Raw genomic sequence first — 24,448 nt, forward strand, 5'->3', positions numbered from 1 at the left:
CCCCCTTGAAAACTCCATTCTCTTTAAAAGATCAACACGAAGGACCAAAAGGGAATTCCCTAAGGTCAACTCTGAGGAAACATAAACCTCTAATTCAATAACTGTGCTACTGCTCTGAAAGGGGCGGGGGGGGGGGGGCTGTATTATTGCCGCATCCATATGGAACCAATTGGACATTAATGACTAATCAATCCCTCCCCTTTCTATTCTACTTTAAGTGTCACAAACCATGTTTAGATTAGCCTATTTCCTGCTTAGGATTGCTCAAGATGTCTTTTGTTCTTTCAGGCCCAGCCTGATGGAGGCAGCTTAAACAAACACACAACCAGAGTGGTGCAGGAGTTATAAAGTGCCATATGTGAATGAACAAAGGGGCTACACTAAAGCCTTTTGTGGTATTTGTTAATGTTTTTCATCTGAGCTTAAAAAGGCTTAATGACTTTGTGGTGAGCTGATGCATGTGGCTCGTGGCTTTGCCAAATGAAGGAAATTCTTACCAATGATATACCAGTCTGTATTCTCAGGAGTTTCTTGCTTTTGGTTTGGCGGCCTATGTTTACTTTTAAAAAAAAGAAACTCTTTGCTTTCCATATATAACACAGATACAAGGCCTACTGGATAATGTTTCACTTTTTTAGCTTATGGCATGAGAGAAGAGAACATCAAATATTCTATTAATGGTCTATTTGCCATTTTCATGCACAGAAGGACTTATAAACTGTCTTGCAGATGAAAAAAGCAATCATTTAACATTGGACCAGAGACCATTATAGATAAAATAAGACAATAATAAGTTCTGGTTTTTGAGGACTTTAGGGAAACTTCGAGTAGATTCAAGTAGATCCCCTTAGAGTATACAGAATGGTAGAAAACTAGTCAATTGAGTAATCATATTGCTTAGTAATTTCTGGCTTCTAATTCAGTAGACTACTATAGACTACATGGAACTAAGAAGCACAAGCTAAGATAAAATAAGTCTTGGGCTTAGTTGACAAAAATAATACTAATAGGGCCCGGAGAGATAGCACAGCGGCTATCTTTGCCTTGCAAGCAGCCGATCCAGGACCAAAGGTGGTTGGTTTGAATCCCGGTGTCCCATATGGTCCCTTGTGCCTGCCAGGAGCTATTTCTGAGCAGACAGCCAGGAGTCACCCCTGAGCACCGCCGGGTGTGGCCCCAAAACAATAATAATAATAATAATAATAATAATAATAATAATAATAATAATAATAATAATAATAATAATACATCTGCTTGTTATTTTAGTAGTCATTTGTTTAGACAATTGCAATTATATTCTGGCTTTGAGTTTTAAATTTAAATATGTCTTCATAATTTCAGCCACAGTAACCTGCAGCAAAAATAATTTTGAAGAGAATACTACTATTCTGCTCAAAGATATTAATAATTTTGTAATAATCTAACTATGAAGTCCAAACTCCTTTGCATGCTATGCAAGACCCCTCCCTAGTCTGGCTTCCTACCTCTATAAGTAGTCCCATCTCTGGCTACCCTAAACTCTTTTGCTCTAGAATACTGAACTACTTCTTGTCTATACAGGACATTCTGTTTCCTATTCAAAATTCATCTTTTCCCTTTTCATAAATTCCCTGTTCATTTTGCCATCACTCATATTTGATTTATCTTCTCTATTTGACTGTCAGTTTAGATTACTTATTTTATATACCCTCTGTGCCTAACTCTATTTTAATATTTACTTTATTCTATCTAAATTACTACTTGTGCTTAACTACCTTCTTCACTAGACTTGTGTACTATAAAATGAGTAGTAACTGCACTATCCCCAGGGTCCAGTAAGCAGATTGGCATAAGATAAGTACTCATATATTATATATAGCTCAGGGCAGTGGACATCTTCAACAGAAATTTAAACTGATACTCAGAGCCCTACATGTTGTATAAGTACTTGGGAATACTTCTAAAAAGGTTTTGTGTAGTCACATTTTATTTCTTCTATCCTGTTAAGTGCCTTATGCCACTTTTGTTCTTTTTTTTTCCCAGTCACACCCAGTGATGCTCAACGGTTACTTTTGCCATGTGCTCAGAAATCACTCCTGGCTTGGGGTACCATATGGGACACTGGGGAATTGAACCTCGGTCTGTCCTAGGCTGATGCGTGCAAGGCAAATGCGTTACCACTTGTGCCACTTTAGTTCTTTTTTTTTTTTATTTAAACACCTTGATTACATACATGATTATGCTTGGGTTTCAGTCATGTAAAGAACACCCCCCATCACCAGTGCAACATTTCCATCACCAATGTCCCAAGTTTCCCTCCTCCCCACCCGACCCCCGCCTGTACTCTAAACAGGCTCTCCATTTCCCTCATACATTCTCAATATTAGGACAGTTCAAAATGTAGTTATTTCTCTAACTAAACTCATCACTATTTGTGGTGAGTTTCCTGAGGTGAGCTGGAACTTCCAGCTCTTTTCTCTTTTGTGTCTGAAAATTATTATTGCAAGAATGCCTTTCATTTTTCTTAAAACCCATAGATGAGTGAGACCATTCTGCGTTTTTCTCTCTCTCTCTGACTTATTTCACTCAGCATAATAGATTCCGTGTACATCCATGTATAGGAAAATTTCATGACTTCATCTCTCCTGACAGCTGCATAATATTCCATTGTGTATATGTATCACAGTTTCTTTAGCCATTCGTCTGTTGAAGGGCATCTGGGTTGTTTCCATAGTCTTGCTATGGTAAATAGTGCTGCAATGAATATAGGTGTAAGGAAGGGGTTTTTGTATTGTATTTTTATGTTCCTAGGGTATATTCCTAGGAGTGGTATAGCTGGATCGTATGGGAGCTCGATTTCCATTTTTTGGAGGAATCTCCATATTGCTTTCCATAAAGGTTGAACTAGACGGCATTCCCACCAGCAGTGGATAAGAGTTCCTTTCTCTCCACATCCCTGCCAGCACTGTTTATTCTCATTCTTTGTGATGTGTGCCATTCTCTGGGGTGTTAGTTCTTTTTAATGTAAGAATAATATTGATGAGAAAATGTATTTATCATTGTTCAAAAGTCAAAGACCAGTTTCTCTAATATTACTTCCTTTTAAAATTTAACACCTAGCAAACACTGCACAGTGTGAAATCTAAAGTCCTTTCTTTCAGTCATGATTTCTTATACCTTCCACTTGCATACTTTTTTAACCATAAATTTTTACATAATCCAATTTCTATAAATATATAAAATAGGTAAATTAATTAAATTTTATTGAAGATAACTAATAAGTGTATCTTAAAACAATTTCTACAAAGGTATAAAATGCCATACAGTGTAGAGGTTTACTATTTATCGTTTAGAAGACTAAACTCTACAGTATGGGTAAATAAAGACAATTGAAGCATGTTATCAAACAATGATTAAATGGGGCCTTACACAGATAGCAGACTTATTATGAAATGAACAGGGCATTTCTATAAAATTAGAGGATTTTACTTAATTAGAAGATATCAAAGATATCTAATACTTATTCCTCGTTTGCATGAGGGAACTCTGATGTTAGAAAAGTTAAATTGTCCAAGTCTTAATTAGAAAATGGCAAAATCACAATAATCTCAAATGGTCCTATCCCCAACGTTTCACATATCCCATAAAAATTATTTTCTAAAGTAGTTAACTGAATTGTTCATTGGCATCTAGTTTCAGCTTTAAAAACGCAACAAACTAATTTAATTGACTTCCTCTTCATTCATTTGTTTCTGGGAATAGTCCTTTTATTATAATGAGAAATCTAGATTATATGCAGTAAAGACTAACATTTTTCATATTAAGAATATGAGTATAATACATGAATTACATGGCTCAAATATTTGGACAATTTATACAAATTTATAGTCCACTAAAATTATCTTTGCCTAAGATGTTGGTAAAAGTATTTAGAAAGATACCTAATATTGTGTGGCTTGAAAACTTACATAAAAATCTATAAAAATTTTCATTTCTCAATGGTTTAAAATTAAAATCAATTTAGAAAAAAGTGACTAACATGGGTAATCAACATAACTTTAGCTTAAGAAAAATGGAGTCACTGTGCTAGGTTGCTAAAATTATTTGTATTTGAATAGACCTGATCTTTCTTAATGTGAGGCTTTATCTCTTATAAGAATTAATTTTCACTTAGGGTCCTTGTGAGTATTTAAAAGGACTATATACATTTCCTGGCATGGTGATTGGAACTCCATATCTATTCACAAAATAGTAGTTCCATTTAGACATAGTAGTAGTAAAAAAATTAAAAGTAGTGAAATGTCTTCTACTACCAAGAACACAATGGACACTTCATTTATTTTTGTTCCCTGTCTAATCTTTTCCCAGACCTGAATGACATTTCTTAGACCGAACAGTTCTAGTCTTCAGAATAATTACAAATGAATAAGTAGGTTAGTTGGGGGGTACAATTTTCTACTTAACAGTCCTCTATTCTATCTCTAAACTAAACAATAGCAAAAAAATGCATTAAATATTTGGCCCATCCACAAAAGGTCATCTCTTTTTTCCCCCAGTTCCCACATGCTACTAAGTTTGAGCAGGAACAAAATAAGAGGCCATTACTTGGTGAATTTATGAACTCGTTGGAATAACAAAAAAGAGTAAGATTGAGTATGAGACTATAAAAACTTAGTGTCAGAATTTTCAGGGACACTTGACAATTGTTTTTCTTTCTTCCCTATTAATAATTTTATAATCCTGCAGCACTAAACAATTAACCTTCTGCATTTTGTTCTCATGTAGCATTGACTGTCATAGGTATAAATGAACTTATATTGAAGCAGTCAAAAGTAGCAATTTTCCAGGGAGGTCCATCTATATAGGTAACATCAAGTATTCAAGGCTTTATACAATATATAAACGTTATTTTGTTAAAAATTCAATTTGAAAAGTACTTACTGAATGTAGCACATGCAAGGCATTGTATTGATCTCAGTGGGAAACACAAAGATGATAAAAGTATTTCTTCTCTTTCGAAACTTCCTTATGAATGTCTGTGTGCTGTGCTGGTTTTTATTTTGTCTGCTTGAATTATTCCCTCAACTTAAAGTACTTCTTTCTTTTCTTATCTAAACCTAGGCTTATCTTCTATCATATTTCCATGGGCATCCAGAATTATTCCTGTGTACAAAACATCAGTAGCTGCCTTCTCCACATAACACAATTTTTATGTTTTTCTGAAGATGTATTTGAAAAAATGACATTAGGTTACTTTGGTCTCTATATATTAATATTACCTCAGGTTATTTGCTTTTTCTATATATTCTTATATACTCAATCATACGATTAGTTCTTAAAGAATATAATGTAGCTAATGTTTACAAAAAAACCCTTCCCTGTGCCCATATCAGGATTGTCCACATAAGCAATAACTAATAAATGATGGCATGGTTAAATATGGGTAAAATTGAAGACTGGAAGACTATGAATATAGGAATATTCTGATTGGTAAAACATAGCTATTAGCACTGGAAATTCAGTCTACAGAGAACTACCCTAAATTATATGAAAATAAATAGCTGGTAACAGGTGCAAGAAGTGACAGATAAGAAAAAGTGAGACCAAAAAAATCCTAGAAAAATGAAGATATTCAAATATAAATAGTTAAATAAAAAAAGATTAGGAATCAGTAACAGAAAACAGAGAGTGTAAGATGTTAACAACTTTTGGGAACAAATTAGAAGTACAGTAAGCAAAACTTGAAAGGTAGTTAAGGAGAAACGAGGAAAAAACAAGTTGATCTCAAACCTAACACTAAACAGAGAGATTTTAAAGATCACTTAAAATTGACCTGATGCTTTTAAAAATCCCATCAACCTAAAGGTGACTGAATTTTATAGCCTACAGGTAGAAAATTAATTCTTGCTATCTAGTGGTAGATTCTGGGTAAAGGAACTAGACAAAGCCCATGCCTTAAAAGCTATCAGTCCAAACATGGCAGAAAAACATGTATCAGCTGGGGTTTATTCTAATGAGTCAATTTATGTGAAGATATAAGTACTAGTGAAGAAGCATGAATTCATTTTGCAATCCTGCTGGAAACATATGCTGTCTGCTCTTGGGTCGAATTTCAATGGTAAATGGCATTAATCTTTGTCAATCAGTTGCTGGAGCAAGTAGGGAAGTACTTCTGCATAATTCAACACTGGCACAGACAGCACTTCCCCCCAGGGTAGAGGATGTTTTGTCATAAAACCAGGTAGTACGTTTGTATGTTTTGAAGATATATCTCTTGCTATTGACACCTCTGTAGAGAAGGCAGTCCAACGAGAAATAAGCTACTGGGCAGGGCTAGATTTCTCACAAGGCCAGACCCTTGATTAAGTAATGGAGAACTAAACTAAGTTTCCTTTATGAAGTATTAGGGATGGAGTTATACAAGAATCTTGACATTTTACACTCTTGCCCCATCATCAGGACTATCTATCATTTGGATTTTTCAATGGAAATTGTTTTCAGCAACATTAAAAGTTATTTGGGGAGCTTTTAAGACATAGCAACTATATTTCTTTAAGAGAACTTTATTTGCTTGTTTAAGAGAGCTGCACTTTATATATAGTGCTGATATAAACTGGTGCACAGGATCCTCTAAAACCGTTTATATACACAGTAAAATACATTTTTGTGATACTCATACAACAGAGTTAGTCCAGAGCCAAGGGCTTTGTGAACTTTGTTTATCTTCCAGCTTGTGTGGCTGTTACTCAGTCTTATGTTCTAGGCCTGCTTCACTACCTATCCTGGTCTTAACGCAATTGACGGGTTCCATAGAAAATGTTTTACCCAAGTGGAAGCAGAGATAAACAGATGGGACTATATTAAGCTGAGAAGCTTCTGCACCTCAAAGGAAATAGTGCCTAGGTTACAAAACCCACCTACAGAATGGGAGAAGTTATTCACCCAATACCCATCAGATAAGGAGTTAATATTAAAGATATACAAGGTACTGACAGAACTTAACAAGAAGAAAACATATAACCCCATCAAAAATGGGGAGAAGAAATGAACACTTTGTCAAAAAAAGAAATACAAATGGTCAAAAGACACATGAAAAAATGCTCCATATTGCTAGTCATTAGTGAGATGCAAATCAAAACAACGAGGTATCATCTCACACTACAGAGACTGGCACATATCACAAAGAACAAGAACAATTGGTGCTGGAGGGGATGTGGAGAGAAAGGAACTCTCATTCATTATTGGTGGAAATGCTGTCTAGTCCAGCCTTTATGGAAAACAATATGGAGATTTCACAAAAAAACTGGAAATTGAGCTCCCATATTATCCAGCTATACCACTTCTAGGGATATACCCTAGGAATTCAAGAATACAATTCAAAAGTCCCTCCCTCACAGCCATATTTATTGCAGTGCTATTTACAATAGTCAGACTCTGGAAACAACCAAGATGCCCTTCAACAGATGAATGGCTAAAGAAACTGTGGTACATATACACAATGAAATATTATGCAACCGTCAGGAGAGATGAACTCATGAAATTTTCCTATACACAGATATACATGGAATCTACTATGTTGAGTGAAATTAGTCAGAGGGAGAGAGAGACATACAGAATAGTATCACTCATCTATGGGTTTTAAGAAAAATAAAAACGAGAATGTATGAAGAAAATGGAGAGCCTGTCTAGAGTACAGGCGGGGGTCGGGTGGGGAGAAGGGTGACTTGGGACATTGGTGATGGGAATGTTGCACTGGTGATGGGAGGTGTTCTTTACATGACTGAAACCCAAACACAATCATGTATGTAATTAAGGTGTTTAAATAAAATAAAAGAAAAGAAAAATAAAAGACATTTTTGTAATAATTCTCAGAGACAATATAGATGAGGGCTGGAAGGTTCAGCTCAGATATGAAGCTCACTATAAAGAGTGGTGAGTGCAATTATAGAAATAATTAACTGACAATTATCATAACAATATGAATTAATGAGGGAAGTAGAAAGCCTGTCTCAAATACAGGCGGGGGGTAGGGTGGTGGGGAGGAAGGAGATTTGGGGCATTGGTGGTGGGAATGTTGCACTGGTAAAGATGGGTGTTCTTTATATGACTGAAACCCAACTACAATCATGTTTGTAATCAAGGAAGTTAGAAGGTAATAAAGATGAATTTTGGAGATAAGTAACATAATCAATTGATTTGGAGCTCACAAGCAATCACATGCTATAATTTAACATACAAACAGAATTAAGAAGACCACTTGTCAGATATCTTAGCTGAAATTATAAATATGATGGCTATTTTCCTGCAATCTAATTCTGAAAATCTAGTTTTTCAGTGTAAAAGCACTTATTCAAATGGGCCTCAAATAAAATGGTCTTTACAGTTTAACATATAAGTAATCATAGCATATACTATAACTTACATCTGCCTCCTTGAATGAGCCATGTATTAATCTTCCTATTCTACTGAGAATTAAGGATTGAAGAAAGAAAAAGAAAAAGAAGCTTCAGAGATTTTCCAGAAAGTGCATCAAAGGTAGGCAGGATTTTTCATTTAGGAGCATCATATTAAATGGTTCATTTTATTTAGGAAAAAAAGGAAATTTTTTAATATCTGTTCTCTATAAAACAGAGAAGTTAAATTGATAATTAATCTATCCTGATATAAGACTTAGAATCAATTAGGTCTTCACACACACAAAAGGAGACTCAGACATTCTTGGTTGAGATACAAATTCAGCACAAATCTATAAAAACCTTTCTAACCAAATCTGAGAACACGAGAACAACAATTCTAAAAGAGTATATTCTTGGTCCACAAATCTATTCCTACTTAAATCTCTATGAATTTCTAAGACATTGAAGACAATATATATTGCAGTTCTAATCCATGGTCCAAAGTTTGATGAACTATTCTTACTTTAAAAACTCACTCCTGTGGTCGGAGCAGTGGTACTAGCAGTAAGGCATCTGCTTTGCGCATGCTAGCCTAGGACGGACTGCAGTTTGATCCCCTGGAATCCCATATGGTCCCCCAAGCCAGGAGCAATTTCTGAGTGCATAGCTAGGAGTAACCCCTGAGTGTCACTAGGTGTGGCCCTACAAAACAACAACAACAAACAAAAAAATCCCAACACACTCCTTACAAAATTTATGTTCCACTGCCCCCACCCATATAAAAATAAAAATAATGAGCCATTTGCAATCTGAATCTAGGTAACAACAATTTAATTTATCACTAAAAGAGATAACTGAAAATGTTTTATTACTCAAACTATTAGAAAGAATATAGAAAAAGGAAAAAAGAAAAACAAATAAAGAATGAATAAAAGAAAGAAAAAGAAAGAAGAAAAGAGAAAGGAAGGACAGAAAGAAGGAAGGACAGATGGAAGGAAAAGAGGAAGGAAGGAAGGAAGAGAGGAAGGAAGAATGGAAAGAACAAAGGAAGGATGAAGGAAAGAAGAAAGGAAGGAAGGAAGGAAGGAAGGAAGGAAGGAAGGAAGGAAGGAAGGAAGGAAGGAAGGAAGGAAGGAAGGAAGGGAAGGAGGGAGGGAGGAATGAAGGAAGGAAAGAAGGAAGGCAGGGAGGGAAGAATATAGGAAGGAAGGAAGGAAGGAAGGAAGGAAGGAAGGAAGGAAGGAAGGAAGGAAGGAAGGAAGGAAGGAAGGGAGGGAGGAAGGAAGGAAGGAAGGAAGGAAGAAAAATAGTTATTCCTTTTGAAACATCACATGTATGAGAACTTTAAACAGGATGGTAAGATTATTTTTAAAAAGCTACTATGCCACAACTATTATTGCTGGTAAAAAAAAAAAAGAAAGAAAGGATAAAGTGAAGTAAGCTTACCTATTATATGTATAAATTACCAGAGAAATTTCTTTAATTAAAAAAAAGGATTAAAGGACTTGAAAACTTCATTGAGTCATACAAATAGACACTCAAGATACAAACAAAGTGAAATAAATTGTGGACAAATCACTTTTTATTTGAAGAAACAAATAACAATTTTGGATTTCGAAGGAACTTTAGAGATAATAGAATCCAACAAAACTCTTTGAAAAGATAAAGAACAAGTCCAGGGGCATTAGTCACTTGTTTGCTGTCAGTTAGCAAAAGTGCTTTCATACAAATACCCCAACAAGCAGGCCACTTTAGTATATACAAAATAGTATACTTTGTATACTATATTTTGCAACCTTGAAATATGGATATTTGGGATAAGAATTGCACCTTTGTCTAAGTAGTATGAGAAAAAGGAAAAATCTCATAAAAGGTGAATAGTTGGTCATCATTCTTAATATATAGTGATAAATTAAACTAATTGAATCATATTTTCCTTACATGTTCTATGTAAGGACAAATTTTGCAGACTCAATATATATTAAAACTTGAACTGCTTCAAAGTATAACAAGACCTTAAACGTGTTTTCTAAGGCCCCAGCGCCAATGAATTTGTAGTTTTATAAATATCACGGTGAACAAGAAATGCTGTCTTGTCATATTCAAGCCAAATAACAGCTGGACTTTAAAAATAAAATTTTGAAGGCATTTGCCTTTTATATTTTTAATTTCTGTTTTCCTGGGTTATGGTTTTGTCATTTGATTTTGATGAGTGGTTAATATACATGCACAGCTGCCTCTTTTGGTGACCTTTCTCTTGCTGCCTCTATGCTCAGAACTATGAAGCAGTTGCTTACTAAGTGATAATGGCATCTCCATGCCTGGCAGAAATTTTATTGGGAATCCTGGTTGAATAGAGCATCATCTCTTACCCAGACTTTGGTGGTCACTTCAGAACTCATACATGATGGTGGGTAGAAATGGACAGGAGACATATATCATTAAAATGGCTATTCTGGGGGCTGGCGAGGTGGCGCTAGAGGTAAGGTGTCTGCCTTGCAAGCGCTAGCCAAGGAAGGACCACGGTTCTATCCCCTGGCGTCCCATATGGTCCCCCCAAGCCAGGGACGATTTCTGAGTGCTTAGCCAGGAGTATCCCCTGAGCATCAAATGGGTGTGGTCCGAAAAAACAAAAATAAATGGCTATTCTGCATTATTCATAAAAGCCAAGACATAAATATAACCAAAGTATATATTGATAAATTACTGAATAAATAAATACTTATGTATATATCTTTTTATGTCACACACATACAGAATAATTCATTCCTAATAGAAAAAAAATCCTGCTATTAGCCTATTACATCAATAGGGAAAGAACCTGAAGATATTATGCTAAGTAAAATGAAGAGAAAAAAAAAACTCCAACGACTGTAGAGTCTCACTCAAATGAGAAATTTAAAATGGCTAAACTTACAGAAGCAGATAATGGTGATTGGGGCTAGGAAGTAAAGAAATAGGGATATGTTGGTTAAAAGGCGTAAGTTTAAGACTTGTTTTGGGAAATCTACTGCAAAGAATACTAGCTATAATAGGCCTGTATTAAAACTTGAGAAAGGAGATAATTTAATGTGAAGGTCAAAGGACTCTGTGTTACTCAGGGTCTGTGATACTGAGGAATACCCCAGCCACTCAGAAGTGCTCAGGAGACCTCCAGACCTGTACCCCATAGGAGGACTTGGGTACTGTGGATCAAATCAGTATCCTGAATTGATCACATGCAACATGCAAGACAAATATCTTGTGTTTTTTTTTTGGGGGGGGGGTCATATCTGGCAACACTCAGGGGTTACTCCTGGCTCTATGCTCAGAAGTGGCTCCTGGCAGGCTCAGGGGACCATATGGGGTGTTGGGATTCGAACCACCATCCTTCTGCATGAAAGGCAAATGCCCTACCATGCTATCTCTCCGGCCCCAAGGCAAGCATCTTAACCTTTGTACTATATCATTCTGCCTTCTCATGCTGTACTTCTTGAACTAACCTAAGATCATATGTCAGTATGTCAGTTGTGCTCCAATAAAACAGAACACAAATTTTAATAGTAATTTCAAAGTTAGAGGAAACAAAAGGGGAGACTGTATGGAGTGAGAAGGAATGGCATCTTGACTATAAGCACAGAATTTCTCTATTTATTGAATTTACCTAAGGAGTTTTCGATCTGTATTCTTCATGGCGAATTGAAAGTTTTGAGCTTTTTAGCCATCTCCTCAGTAGTAACTATATCTGTATCTATGGCTATGTATGTATTTCCTTCATAATCATCGTTCTTTTTTTTTTTTTTTTACTGAAATTTAAACTGCACGAGGTTAGGGACATATCTATTTTTGTTTCCCCTTAGATTATCCAATGTCTTTGTTCAGGGACTGACACTGACCTGGTTATCAAGAAATGTTTGTGATTTTAGTTTGCTTCTTTCATTTTGGATCACAAAACAAAAAGGAAGGAATAAAAAGTTGAATACATCTTTTAGTCAGTCTTTTGCTCCCGTGCCTTTTTACCCTTTCTGTGAGGAAAAAGGACAAAGTGGAGAAATTACTGTGTGTACCTGCTATCCACCCTGACTTTAATATGAACTGTAACTCCAGCAGGCTTTGCAATCAGTTCACATTTGAACAGATGCCAGGTAATACCCTGAAGTCAGCAGAAGTCTGCTACCCCTCCCAGCAGTCCGCACAAAGGCAGTGCACTTCTGTCCCTATTAGAGCAGGTAACTTGACTCCATTCATGAACTCAAAGTCCCCCAAAAGCACATGAGGTCTCAATGGCAACTCTGGGCAAGCTTCTGAAGGGAGGTTTTCACACGCTCCCTAAGCTCCTGGGTCACTACAGCCCTTCTACTATTACACTCAGCAGGCATTGCTGTTATGTGCGACAGAGTAACAGGAGAGCTGGTGCACAGCATGACTTGCTATATTTAGGGGAGAGGAAATGGGCCATACTGGGGAAGGTCACAAGGAGTTTGTTCAGAAAAATAAAGCCACCACATCTTTATCTGTCTACCAGGGGCTACAGCACAGCACTATATTTAAGAGCTTACATTATGGAGTTAGGCTGCTTGGAATAAACTCTCAGATTAATCTTTAATTGACATGTAGTCAATGCCAAATTGTTTAATTATTTTCAACCTTAATTTTCTCATCTGTAAAGTGGAGAGAGATATATTTTTACAGAATTATATTAAGTTCAAATAAGAAAAACATATGTAAAAGAACTTAACACATTCTCTGGCATGTAAATGCTTAATTTGCCAAAACCAACTTAAGTAGCCTAAAATAATGATGCAAATACAGATAATCTGGTATTGAATGGGATTCTCAAAGATAGTCCAATACAATATGTTTCTCTACAATTACATTTTTATATTTTTATTTCTATAATGGTCATAACTCTGATGGTGATTTTTAACTTAATCAAATACATGATACAATCAACTAGATTATTAGTATGATTGAGAGGTAATAGACTTTATTCATACCCGTTATGCTATTAGAAAACCAAAATACTAGTGATGAATAATAGATTAAGAAAATTGATAAAACAAGCATAAGGTGACAGAGCTGATCAATCTCTGGAGAAATTAATAGACTAATAGCCCAAAATAGTGAAAATAAAGATTTTATGGGTAGGATGAAATATTTATTCTGCAGTATAGTGTTCCAACAAAATGAAGATGGGACTAGATATGAATGACTGGGTTCTTACACTTAAATACCTCAAATCTCACTAGAGGGAAAACCTGCACATCAAAGTCCTTATGAAAATGTTAATGTCAATGTATTCACAGGATTCACTCTTAGTGGAATAAAGTGAGCTTTTGGTCTTGTATTTTCATTGTACTTCTCTTCCTCCTCCTCCTTCTCCTTTCTTGTCCTTATTTTCTTTCTTCTCTTCCTTCTGTTCCATCTCCCCCCACAACCCAATCAGAATTTATTTTAACATCTTGTCCCTGAATCTCTCATTAAACATTAGCCCTCCAAGCAGCATAAAAAAGCTTGCTTTCTGGAGACTCTAAACCACTTCTTAATTTTTGTGACTACCACTTTTTAGCAGTAATGCCAGACATTCCTGCACTATATAAAATGGCCTTAAGCTATCACTAGAAGCCAAGAACAGTTCAGATACTGCTATAAGGTGTCTTCCTAGTTCTTCAAAGGAATCATCTTGGAAGAGGTCTTTCAGTAAAAGGAGTAATAGTAAGTTTATTCCCTTAAGCTGAAGAAGGATCTTAGTTGGAACCCAGGATGGGTGAAGTATTGTGTTACTCTGAAGAGAACAAATTAATCTTCCTTGACTGGTGGGAGAGATTCTGCCAAAGAACAGCTAACGGGAAAAATCAGCCCCTACTCTGTGATGACACAGTAAATAACAAGGCAGCATTACTACTGAAGTGCTGACCTAACTCATAAATTGGACCCAGCCTCCAGGGAGCAATTTCTGCTGATTTGCTGCTTGTGCATTTAAAACAAACAAACAAAAGGAAAGAGAAGAGAAGCGGACAAGCACTGACAGTGCTGTGGGTAAATACACTGAGAGTGAAATTGTTTCTTCCCCTAAGACTTTCCAAAGACTGTAGAGTTAGTCCTCAGACATAGACTGGGCCTCACCCAAGCAATGCTTTATTTTATACTAAGTCTGCTGCAAGCTATTACTTAGTCCCTTGAAATGATGTGATTGCATCTAGGGTTCATTTGAGTTGGAGATTTATTTTTTTAAAAAAATCCTCCTGTGTTTGTGGTTCTTTAACAAGAATGCAGGGAGGTGGATGAAACACAGAATTTCATTGCTCATTGGAATGCAGAGATTCTTTTCACATTAAAACTTTAACATGGCATCCTTAAGGAGGACTACTGTTATACATTCAGCAATAGAGGATCTAACTGTTTTCAGAGAAATATATGTGATATAATGAAAAAGAGAACATTTATTCTCTTATTTTTTTCCAAGAAAATCGAGATGGGGATATTCCCCAAGAAAGAACATAAAGACCCAGTCTCTAACTCAAGCACATCTTCACAGACTTAGGGGGCAGGAAATCACTAGGGAATAGCCACTCACCCTCTGCATCTTCTGGCCGAGTAAGATCGATGACACCTGGGCCCAGCTTTCCATCTTCACCAGATTTTCCTGTTAACTGGGGCCCCAAATTCTCAAAACGTGTTCTTTCCTAAAGAAAAGAATAGTCATAGGTTTAGTCTAGATTCCACATGTCACTTTTCCCTTCCACTTTCTCTTCTGCTCAGAGGGCAAAAGTGTGCATTTACAAACATCATAGCTCAACAACTTGGGTCAGCAAATTAGAGAGATACTGCTGAAGCTTGACTGGAGCATGGACAGTGCAGATGGCATATGAACCACAGTCTTTGTGACCTAAACCTGCCCAGGCCACATTACACATCTTTTACTGGATCTGCTCCACTAATTGAACAGGAATAGAGGTTTAGATCCAAAGGACAAAACATGAGAGAGAGTAATTCCTGTTCAAAAACACATCTAAATTTAAAAAAGAGGAATTTCCCATTTAGAGATCATCATCAGTAGTGTTGAGGAAATGCAAATCAGATTTTCATGCAAGAGAATTTCAGCAGCAAATATTTCAAAGCAGGCAAATCAGAGTATAACATTTATACTACCACTCTGTCTAGGACTCTTAACTTCCTAGGAAATGAAAAGGTGGACATCATTCACAGCCAGTCAATGAGTCAGGAAAGACAGACTCGTGCCACTCTTGGAGAGAAACCTAAAGATGTTTGCTTTGTTAACTAGTTCTTTTAAAAACAGGAGCCTAAATCATCATAGTGAACTCTCCTTCTGCTGCTCTCCGGGAGTAGCAGAAGGCTCATTGACCATCATTAATATGATGTTCTTGTCTGAAGAAACAGCACGTGTTCCCTTCTCGCCTCTGTGGTACTAACCAGACTCAAAGTTGGCTTTGTGTTGTGCTTATGAATGAATGAAACCTTGTTGTTCATTACTATGAAACAATATTAAATGTCATGTCAGCTTGAATTTACAGACATGAAATAGCAGCTTCCAGCTCTGGGAATGGTTTCTGCATGTTATACTTAATGCATTATGCAGCAGTAGAGTGCTGATTGCTGTTCAGTCTATTGTTCAATGACCTAGTTCTGTACTGAGCATGTTCGGCATTAGGCGGAAACACTCTGAGTGTTCTCTTCTGTAAAATGTTTAGAAACTTGGAAATATTCTTAAAGAGCAAACATACAATTACTTGATAGAGGCTGTGTCTCATTTGTACAGTCTCACTACATTTGTGCTTTCTAATATGATTATTTTTGAATATCATTATATTTCTATAATTAATTCCCATCAGTCAAATTGTGCAGGAAGTCTTCCAGTTTCCCTTCCTAGTAAAATATGTTGAAATCTGTATTGGAAGAAAACACAGCAGAATCCTTGCTTTAATCTAGCATCATTTCTATCAAGGATTTGCAACAAGATTATAAAAATAAATTTCCCCAACTGGGTAAAATAATTAGTTATATCAGAGGTATGTAGGAAAGCCTCTGAAACGTGACATTTACAAAAAAAAAAAAACAGAATAAAAAAACAAATTGAGTATGATCCCCCCAATATCATCTTATGTGAATTTGTGAAAACACTGCTACACAAGAACAAATTAACCCAGATGCGGGCCACAACAAAAAAGCAACCACAAGCCATGTGGGAGTTTCACACATTGGGGGTGGGTTGGGAGGGGCTGGGAAGGACAGCTGCTTTTAATCAGCCAATTTCTATTTTTGAGTAGCACTTTTGGCTGTCATGATGTAAAGGAAAAGAATTAAAGTAAAGATGAGTGGTCCAGGGAAAGCAAAATATTCAACCTTTGTTTTATCACATTGTTTCGCATTTCAAATATTTGCATGTGAATGCTTTCCCCATGTTAAATGCAAAAGGAGTTTTGATGTGACACCTGCAATCTTCTTGGAAGATCAACCTTTAACTGTATTTTCATGGGGGAAAAAACAACTTTCTCTGAAAATCAACAGACCGTGTTACCTATCAATATGCATATTTCAAGTATCTTTCTAGTCATTCATTCTCTTTGATTTTTACCGGAAAATATTCTGAGTAAAAAAATAATAAAGTTCCTGAAAGAATATCAATATTTTGACAAGGAAGGAGAAGAGGGAAAATTATATGCCATGGTTTGTAAAATCCTAAGACAACAAAGCTTACATGATGATAATATCTTTTCTTTTATAAAAAATGAAGTGCACTCACAATTCAGTAGTATCAGCTTGTTTTTAATCATAACAAAAACATTCAGAACATTCAACAACACATTCACAGTGCCTTTTGAAGTCAGACATTTTTCTGGCTTCATTGAAAAAATATCTTCTGCACAGATACTATCCTTGTAAAATATCAATATTTTGACATAGGAAGTCAAGGAAGAATATCCCACAAAACTCATTAAATAGGCAGAAAATAAATCAATGATAACAATTGTTTTCAACATTGGACTACACTTTATATTTGGTGATACTAAGTATGTGTGTTTGAGATTAAAGACACGCCCTGCAAAGCCAGGCTGACCTATCATATAGTTTTCTTCCTTGTCTCCCAAAAGATTTTGTTCTTTTCTTCAAAGAATAGCTCAGAATATTGATTTTACAGCCACATAATCATAAGAAAAGAGAACCCCGATGTCTATAAGTTAGCTCTGAGCAGCTGAGCTAAGCAAAGATTTTACCAGTGAGGTTAAATATGAGCCTGTGTATACAGGATGTGGACATGGGCACAGAGAGAAGTTCAAAGATCCTTTAGTTTCAAGAGGTATCAACTTCTGGCCATTAAGTGACAGTGGGTATGTCCTACAGCAAACAAACACAGACTGTGGCTGGCAAGTTCATAACACCAAATTTTCTCAAGCACTTGAACTAGCTCCAAGAGTGTGCACAAGCAAAACTATTTAAATACTAATTTAACCTCAACCCCTCACCCCACCAGGAAAACTACCCCATCTTCATATTGCTAGTAAAATATATATTTTACATACAGTGATGTGATCAGAAACAACTTAGAAATTATCAGTCACAGACATGCAGACGACATAAAAATTACTGAAAAAAATTAAAGTCATTTCTGCTGTTTTGTAGGACTGTTGGCTAAGTGCTTTGAAATTATGATGCATGAGGTAGATGTTGCAATGTTGCATATTAAATAAAGATATTTAAATGATAAAGCCCCCTTTAGTGAGAGCTGATGAATGTTAAATGTTACAAGCCACAAGGCGGTGGCATCCATCATCTTCACATATTATCAGAGCCGATGACGGGGCAGCCTCACTGATGACAGATAGACTGCTGCATTATTATCCCTTATTTCCAGAGTCACTGAACAAACCATTCAACTCTTCAGGCATTATTTTTAACTTTGCATTAAATTAACAACTTTACCCTCTCTACCACAGCAAGATTGATCATCTTTGTGTTTGCATTTGGAAAGGAGAGAGAGGGGATTTGGGGTGACTGAAAGGATAAAGATTTGTTTTTATCTAGAGAAAAAAAATCAAATTCCTCTTAGTGGCAACAAATGTAAAATTGTGATATGGGGAAAAAACAGCTATGATACAGTAAGCACACAATAATGGCTTTTCTTTGCACTTAGATAAAAGCTGAATTTTTGATGTGCACAGTATATTTTAATAAAATTTTATATACTATGTTTTATACACTTATTGGCTATTCCATAATAATGTGTGTGCTAACAGTAAAATTGCTCTTAAATTTATGTGTGTTATTTATATGTTCCCATGTAACAATGCTTTTTGTTGTAAAAAGTATTCTGTTTATTAATGTAACTTTACAACCACTGCATCCGAGATCCGTGGTAAATTAATGACATTTTTATTATTTTATAGTGTCATTAAATTTTTACTGATCACTCCATCAAATAGAGGCAGTAAAGACCATAATGTAAACTGGGACACTTAGATCAGGCAGCAGGAAGATATTCCATATAGTATGAAGAAAACTGCTAGCAGTAAATGATATTTATACCATCTTTAAGCATGTGAGAATACTTGGATAAGTTTGGCAAAACTGTTTCAGTAGTAGAGTGGATTGTGTACTTAAATAACAGTTTGCTTGCCAGTGAGACAAGCCTTTTTCAAACTATATGCAATAGGACTGACTTAACCATCACCTGAAAAACAGCCCATGAAATGTGATGATGTGTTGGGCACTCTCGCTTCAGAGTTACCAACACTGACCTGCCTTTACCATTCCTCAAATGATTTCAACATGGTCCCTTTTTCTACAAACTGCAGCAGCAAATGTACCGGCTTTTTGTTTGTTGCTTTATAAACAAATATATTTTATGTGAGAGGTATACACAGTGGAACAATGATGGGATATACTTTATTCCAATGGTCTAAATGAAAGGTACTTTACTAGCCTTTATTCAAAGCTTGCACCTAAAGAATGCTGGAATATGAGGCCATTCATAGTACTCATTTGACAGCCACCTAAGAGCCATTACCTGTACTGCAATTAAAATGTGTTAAAAAAGAAAAGATCTCCTGTTAGTTTCCACATGTAAAATACATTCTAGTTAGGATTTTCTATATTTCTCTCAAATATTCTGTATATTGCACATTTGCACATGTTTCTGTATAAATACTAATATTCTATAAGGTAATATTTTACACAAACACTTGGGTTAAATAGAAAATTCCATGCTTGTATAATCATAGATTTATACCCACTTATATACTAGTTGGGGACTTCCTTTTTAAAATAAATTTTTGTGTCATACTCAAAAATACTCATTTAAATGATAACTAGTTAAAACTTCTTTCAAATTCCAAAGAATCCGGGCATTTTTGGAGGGGAAATTAACATCATAGTGCTACAAGTAATGTTTCTATTTTTTCTGCAGCAAAGATTATAAGAAATATAAAAGATAAGTATATTACAAGATAAATTCTGTAAAGGTACAATACTCTGAGACTATTTTCTCATAGTTTCAGCTATGACTAATTTGTTGAATACTGCCCCAAAGATGCCTGTTTCTTCAACCCAACTTCCATCTTTATTGTCTCTTCACTCCCGGAAAATATGACTAAACAAAAAGTTAAAACTGCCATTAAAAGAAGCTTTCTCTTACCTAACTTCCTTCCCTGTGTTCTGTTCAATGACAACTGGTTAGTACTATTTGTCTCATGGAGTTTCTCATTCTTCTAACTATCCACACCTGCTGATTCTTCTTTCATGTAATCTTTAGCACTGTTCATCGCCCACATCCCCTCCTGTCACTATTAACTACCGCCACACATTTTCAACTCACACAGCATTGCAAAATTATTGTCGCCTCCTCTTTCTAGTCTGCTTAATCCTGTTACTTCCCTCCAAGTCTATCTGTTCATGAATTTTATTTTATATTTCTGGCTTAAGATCTACGATGGCATTTCACTAAAACTCTTCTACCCTGGCTATCAAGTTCTTTCTTATATTTACTTATTCCCACATGTCTTTCTAAATTTTATTTTATCCCACTCTTCCATCAGACATCTTTTGTTCAAAATAGAGGGTAACTAGTTTTCCCATACTATTAGCACTACTTCTTTCTCTTTCTTTTTTTTTTTTTTTTTTTTTTTTTTTTTTTTTTTTTTTTTTTTTTTTTTTTTGGTTTGGGCCACACCCGGTGACGCTCAGGGGTTACTCCTGGCTATGCGCTCAGTCGCTCCTGGCTTGGGGGACCATATGGGACGCTCAGGGGTTACTCCTGCCCCTTCTTTCTCTTTCTTATGACTTGTAGGATAACTTTTACTTCTCTTCTTTCTTGTCAAGTGCTGTTCAAGTTGAAAAATTCCATGTTGTCATGAGTTCTATATCCTCTCTTACCTAATTACTTTCTGATATAGACAGATGCTCACTTTATTCTAGATAATCAGCCCTTGATCATTAACAATGCTAAATGCTAAAAAATTGAACTCTCTCTTTTTTTTTTTTTTTTTTTGCTTTTTTGCCTTTTGGGCCACGCTGGCAGTGCTCAGAAATTATTTCTGACTCTTTACTCAGAAATTACTCCTGGCAGGTAAGGTTTATGGGATGCTAGAGATCAAACCTGATCAGACTCAAGTATGACAAGCCCCCTATACCCATTGCACTATCTCTCAGTCCTTGTTAAAATAGATTGCATTTAAAGAAAACATTTAAAAAAGATATACTCAATCTAATGTTGAGCAAGTATATTTCTTTCTATTCTGTGAGACTTGCTATAATTCCTTGCTCTAAACATGTCTTGCCACATCTTGAACATATCTTGATGTAATTTTTATGATATAGTTTGAAGCACATATGTGGCTTCCTTATTTAATTAGTTCTAACACTTTATTAACATTAGTTTATATTCTATTATTCATTGAGTAATTCAATAATCAAGAACATAGGCTTTACAATGGAAAGTAACCACATGACTTTTTAAAAGATAATTCTTTTTTTGGAAGATGTACTTTGGGAGGCCCTGGAATTTACTATCATGTTGTATCTTGAAAATCCAGAGTCAGTAATTATGATAATAAGGGAGAATGAGCTGGGAGAAATAAAAATGTTATTCAAGTAAGGAACCTCTGGCTGATGCACAGATGGTAGGAAGTTTGCCTTCTTTTTATTTGTTTTGTTTTGTTTTGTTTTTTGGGGTCACATGCGGCAACACTCAGGGGTTATTCCTGGCTCTATGCTCAGAAATCACTCCTGGCAGGCTCAGGGGACCATATGGGATGCCAGGATTCGAACCACCATCCTTCTGCATGCAAGGCAAATGCATTACCTCCATGCTATCTCTCCAGCCCTGGGAGTTTGCCTTCTATGTGGCCAACCTGAATTCAATTCCTGGAATTCCAGATGGTCCCTTGAACATTTTCTGGAGTGATTCCGGGAGTGCACAGAGCCAGGAGTAAGTCCTAAGTACTGCCAACTGTGGCTCTATAAATATATACATATTACTATATAACAATGTTTATTCAGCAAATGCTATAGATTTGTCAAGCTTTCAGTACTCTCTAAAGAGCAAACTATGCTAGGAATCCTGAATTAGAGATTAATTTTTATCAACAGTGATTATCGCATCTCTGCCAAGCACAAATACATGTACTAAAAGTGAAAATAGGCAAAAGGGTCACGTCACTTACAATATACCATGTACAAAACTCCTCACAGTGAGTGTTTCTGACATTTTTAATTAAATTTTTCTTTTAAATAACCTTAAATTAATTTTTAGATCATATGGACCATCTAATATGTTTCAAATGACTCTAAAAAGATCTTCATAAAACCTCAACCTTGCCAATATCCTTTATATAATACTTAGTTTACTTATTAATTAATCATTATCATTTATTGTTCTAATGACTAAGGCTAATCTTTCATGAAAAACCAATGAAATAATTGTTAAAGCATATTAATTTCAGTTGATTTCCTTTAGCGAATTAATGTCCTACTAGAGAAACAAGAACTCAGGAAGATAATTGAAATGAAGCCACATAAAAAGGAACATAAATGATTAGATTAGGGGTAGGGTTTTATATGCATTGTAATATCAAAGAAAAGAACTTCACAAGATAAGTTGGTACTACTCAAATTAAGAAAATATAGCTGTTTAGGAAATGAACTCTTCTCTTGAAATTTATATATTGATGCTCTAATGTCTTTTACCTTTGAATGTTACTGGAGGTGATTAAATTAAAATGGTTTAGGGGCTGGAGCAGTGGTGCAAGTGGTAAGGCATCTGCCTTGCCTGCACTAGCCTAGAATGGACCGCGGTTTGATCCCCCAGTGTCCCATATAGTCCCCCAAGCCAGGTGTAACGCCTGAGCGTCACCAGATGTAGCCCAAACACCAAGAAAAAAAAAGTTTCATTGAGACATGTCCCAATAAAATTTAGTGTATACCTTTAAAATAAGGCCAATATGACATAAGAAGAAAATGGGGTTGTATGTTCACAAGGGGATAATCTGAGAGGGATGCAGCAAGAAGTTGACCAACTGAAAGAAAGCCAAGGAGAAAGGTAACCAGAGAAACAATTCTGTTAGCATTTAATTTATTTATTAAAAATATTTATTTATTTAGGTTTTGGGGCCACACCCGGCGATGCTCAGGGGTTACTCCTGGCTCTGTGCTCAGAAACCGCTCCTGGCAGGCTCAGAGAGCTATATGAAATGAGAGGAATTGAACCTGGGTCTGTCCCTGGTGAGCCACGTGCAAGGCAAAAAGCCCTACTGCTGTGCTATTGCTCTGACCCCAATTCTGTTAGCATTTTAATCTTAGGCTTCAAGCCTCAAAAACATAGAGGAAAAATAATTGTTATTTAAGCCATCCAATCTGTGCTATTATATTATGGCAATAGTAGAAAATGAATGCAATGTTAACATCTGTCTCTTATGTCCACTAACTATTCAAATAATAAGGAATAGACCACATTTGTGGGGAGGATGGGCTTGGGAGTGGGCTACAATTTACAATGCTCTGCACTCAGGAATTCTCCTGATGGTGAAGTAACACATTTTTTGGGGGGGGGGTCACACCTGGCAGTGCTCAGGGGTTATTCCTGGCTCTATGCTCAGAAATTGCCCCTGGCAGCACAGGGGACCACATGGGATGCTGGGATTTTAACCACCGTCCTGCATGAAAGGCAAATGCCTTACCTTCATGCTATCTCTCCAGCCCCGAAGTAACACATTTTAGACTGTAGACTTTATTAGCCTCTAAAATAATTATCTGAAAGATGTTATCATTATTATCTAGTAGTAGGTCTATCTGTTGATTTTTATCCATGTATCTATTAATGTAATATATTTGAAAGAAAAAATTCTCTTTTAAAGAGAATACATAATAGTAAGAGATTAGCAACAAATTTTAAAATTCTAGAAGATTCATATTTGAGGTAAGACTCAGAAAGCCTGACATAAACTGTACACATGACCTTTTAGGAGGCTGATATGTCAGTAAACTAAAGTTCTTCAGTTGAGCAAAAGTTTCTCCCAATCCTTTCTATCTTCAGGTGGAATGGTGCTTTAGAAGCACATGACAGCTGAAATGAATTAGTGTCTATGGAGCTTGTGGATATGTTTTATGAAGCTTTCAACAATATTCTCAAATGATGTATGACAAGTTTCCTCCAAGATTTGAAGAATCTACCAAATTAAGCTGGTTTTCTCCCCACAGCCTTGGCAAAGACAACATTCTGTATCTCTTCTATAATGTATCCTTAAACTCTTGTCATGGAACATTAGGTGAAAAATGATAAAGTAGCATTAACTCTGAAGGTATGAGACCCTTTTAGACTTGGGTTCCACTAAATTTAAGTTTGCTTCATCAGGATTATAGTTCTTACTGAACCCCTTTAACCAAATACTTTCTGTTTTATTCATATGGTTTTAATAATAGTCTTAACCAATTGCAAGGTTATTTATAAGTTTGTAACTCCAAGTAGAGTTATAAAGTGTTCTGGTTTAAACAAATCCAGTTGTGTGGCAGCCCGATTCTTACTTATATGTGGTTTTCAAAATTTTATTCATGTACAGAGGCATGATGCATATTTGTTCCTG

General features: G+C 35.8%; 1 protein-coding gene across 1 annotated transcript in view; it reads right to left on the reverse strand.

Annotated features, from left to right (window-relative positions):
- The window catches only part of SOX6 (SRY-box transcription factor 6), a 558,762-nt gene that overhangs the window by 20,912 nt on the left and 513,402 nt on the right, over positions 1-24,448 (reverse strand). The window contains exon 15 of the mRNA XM_049781120.1: positions 14,932-15,040. Coding sequence (XP_049637077.1) covers positions 14,932-15,040 — 109 coding nt within the window. The remainder of the gene's footprint in view (positions 1-14,931; positions 15,041-24,448) is intronic.

Source organism: Suncus etruscus, chromosome 9 (assembly GCF_024139225.1).
Source record: "Suncus etruscus isolate mSunEtr1 chromosome 9, mSunEtr1.pri.cur, whole genome shotgun sequence".
NCBI lineage: Eukaryota > Metazoa > Chordata > Mammalia > Eulipotyphla > Soricidae > Suncus > Suncus etruscus.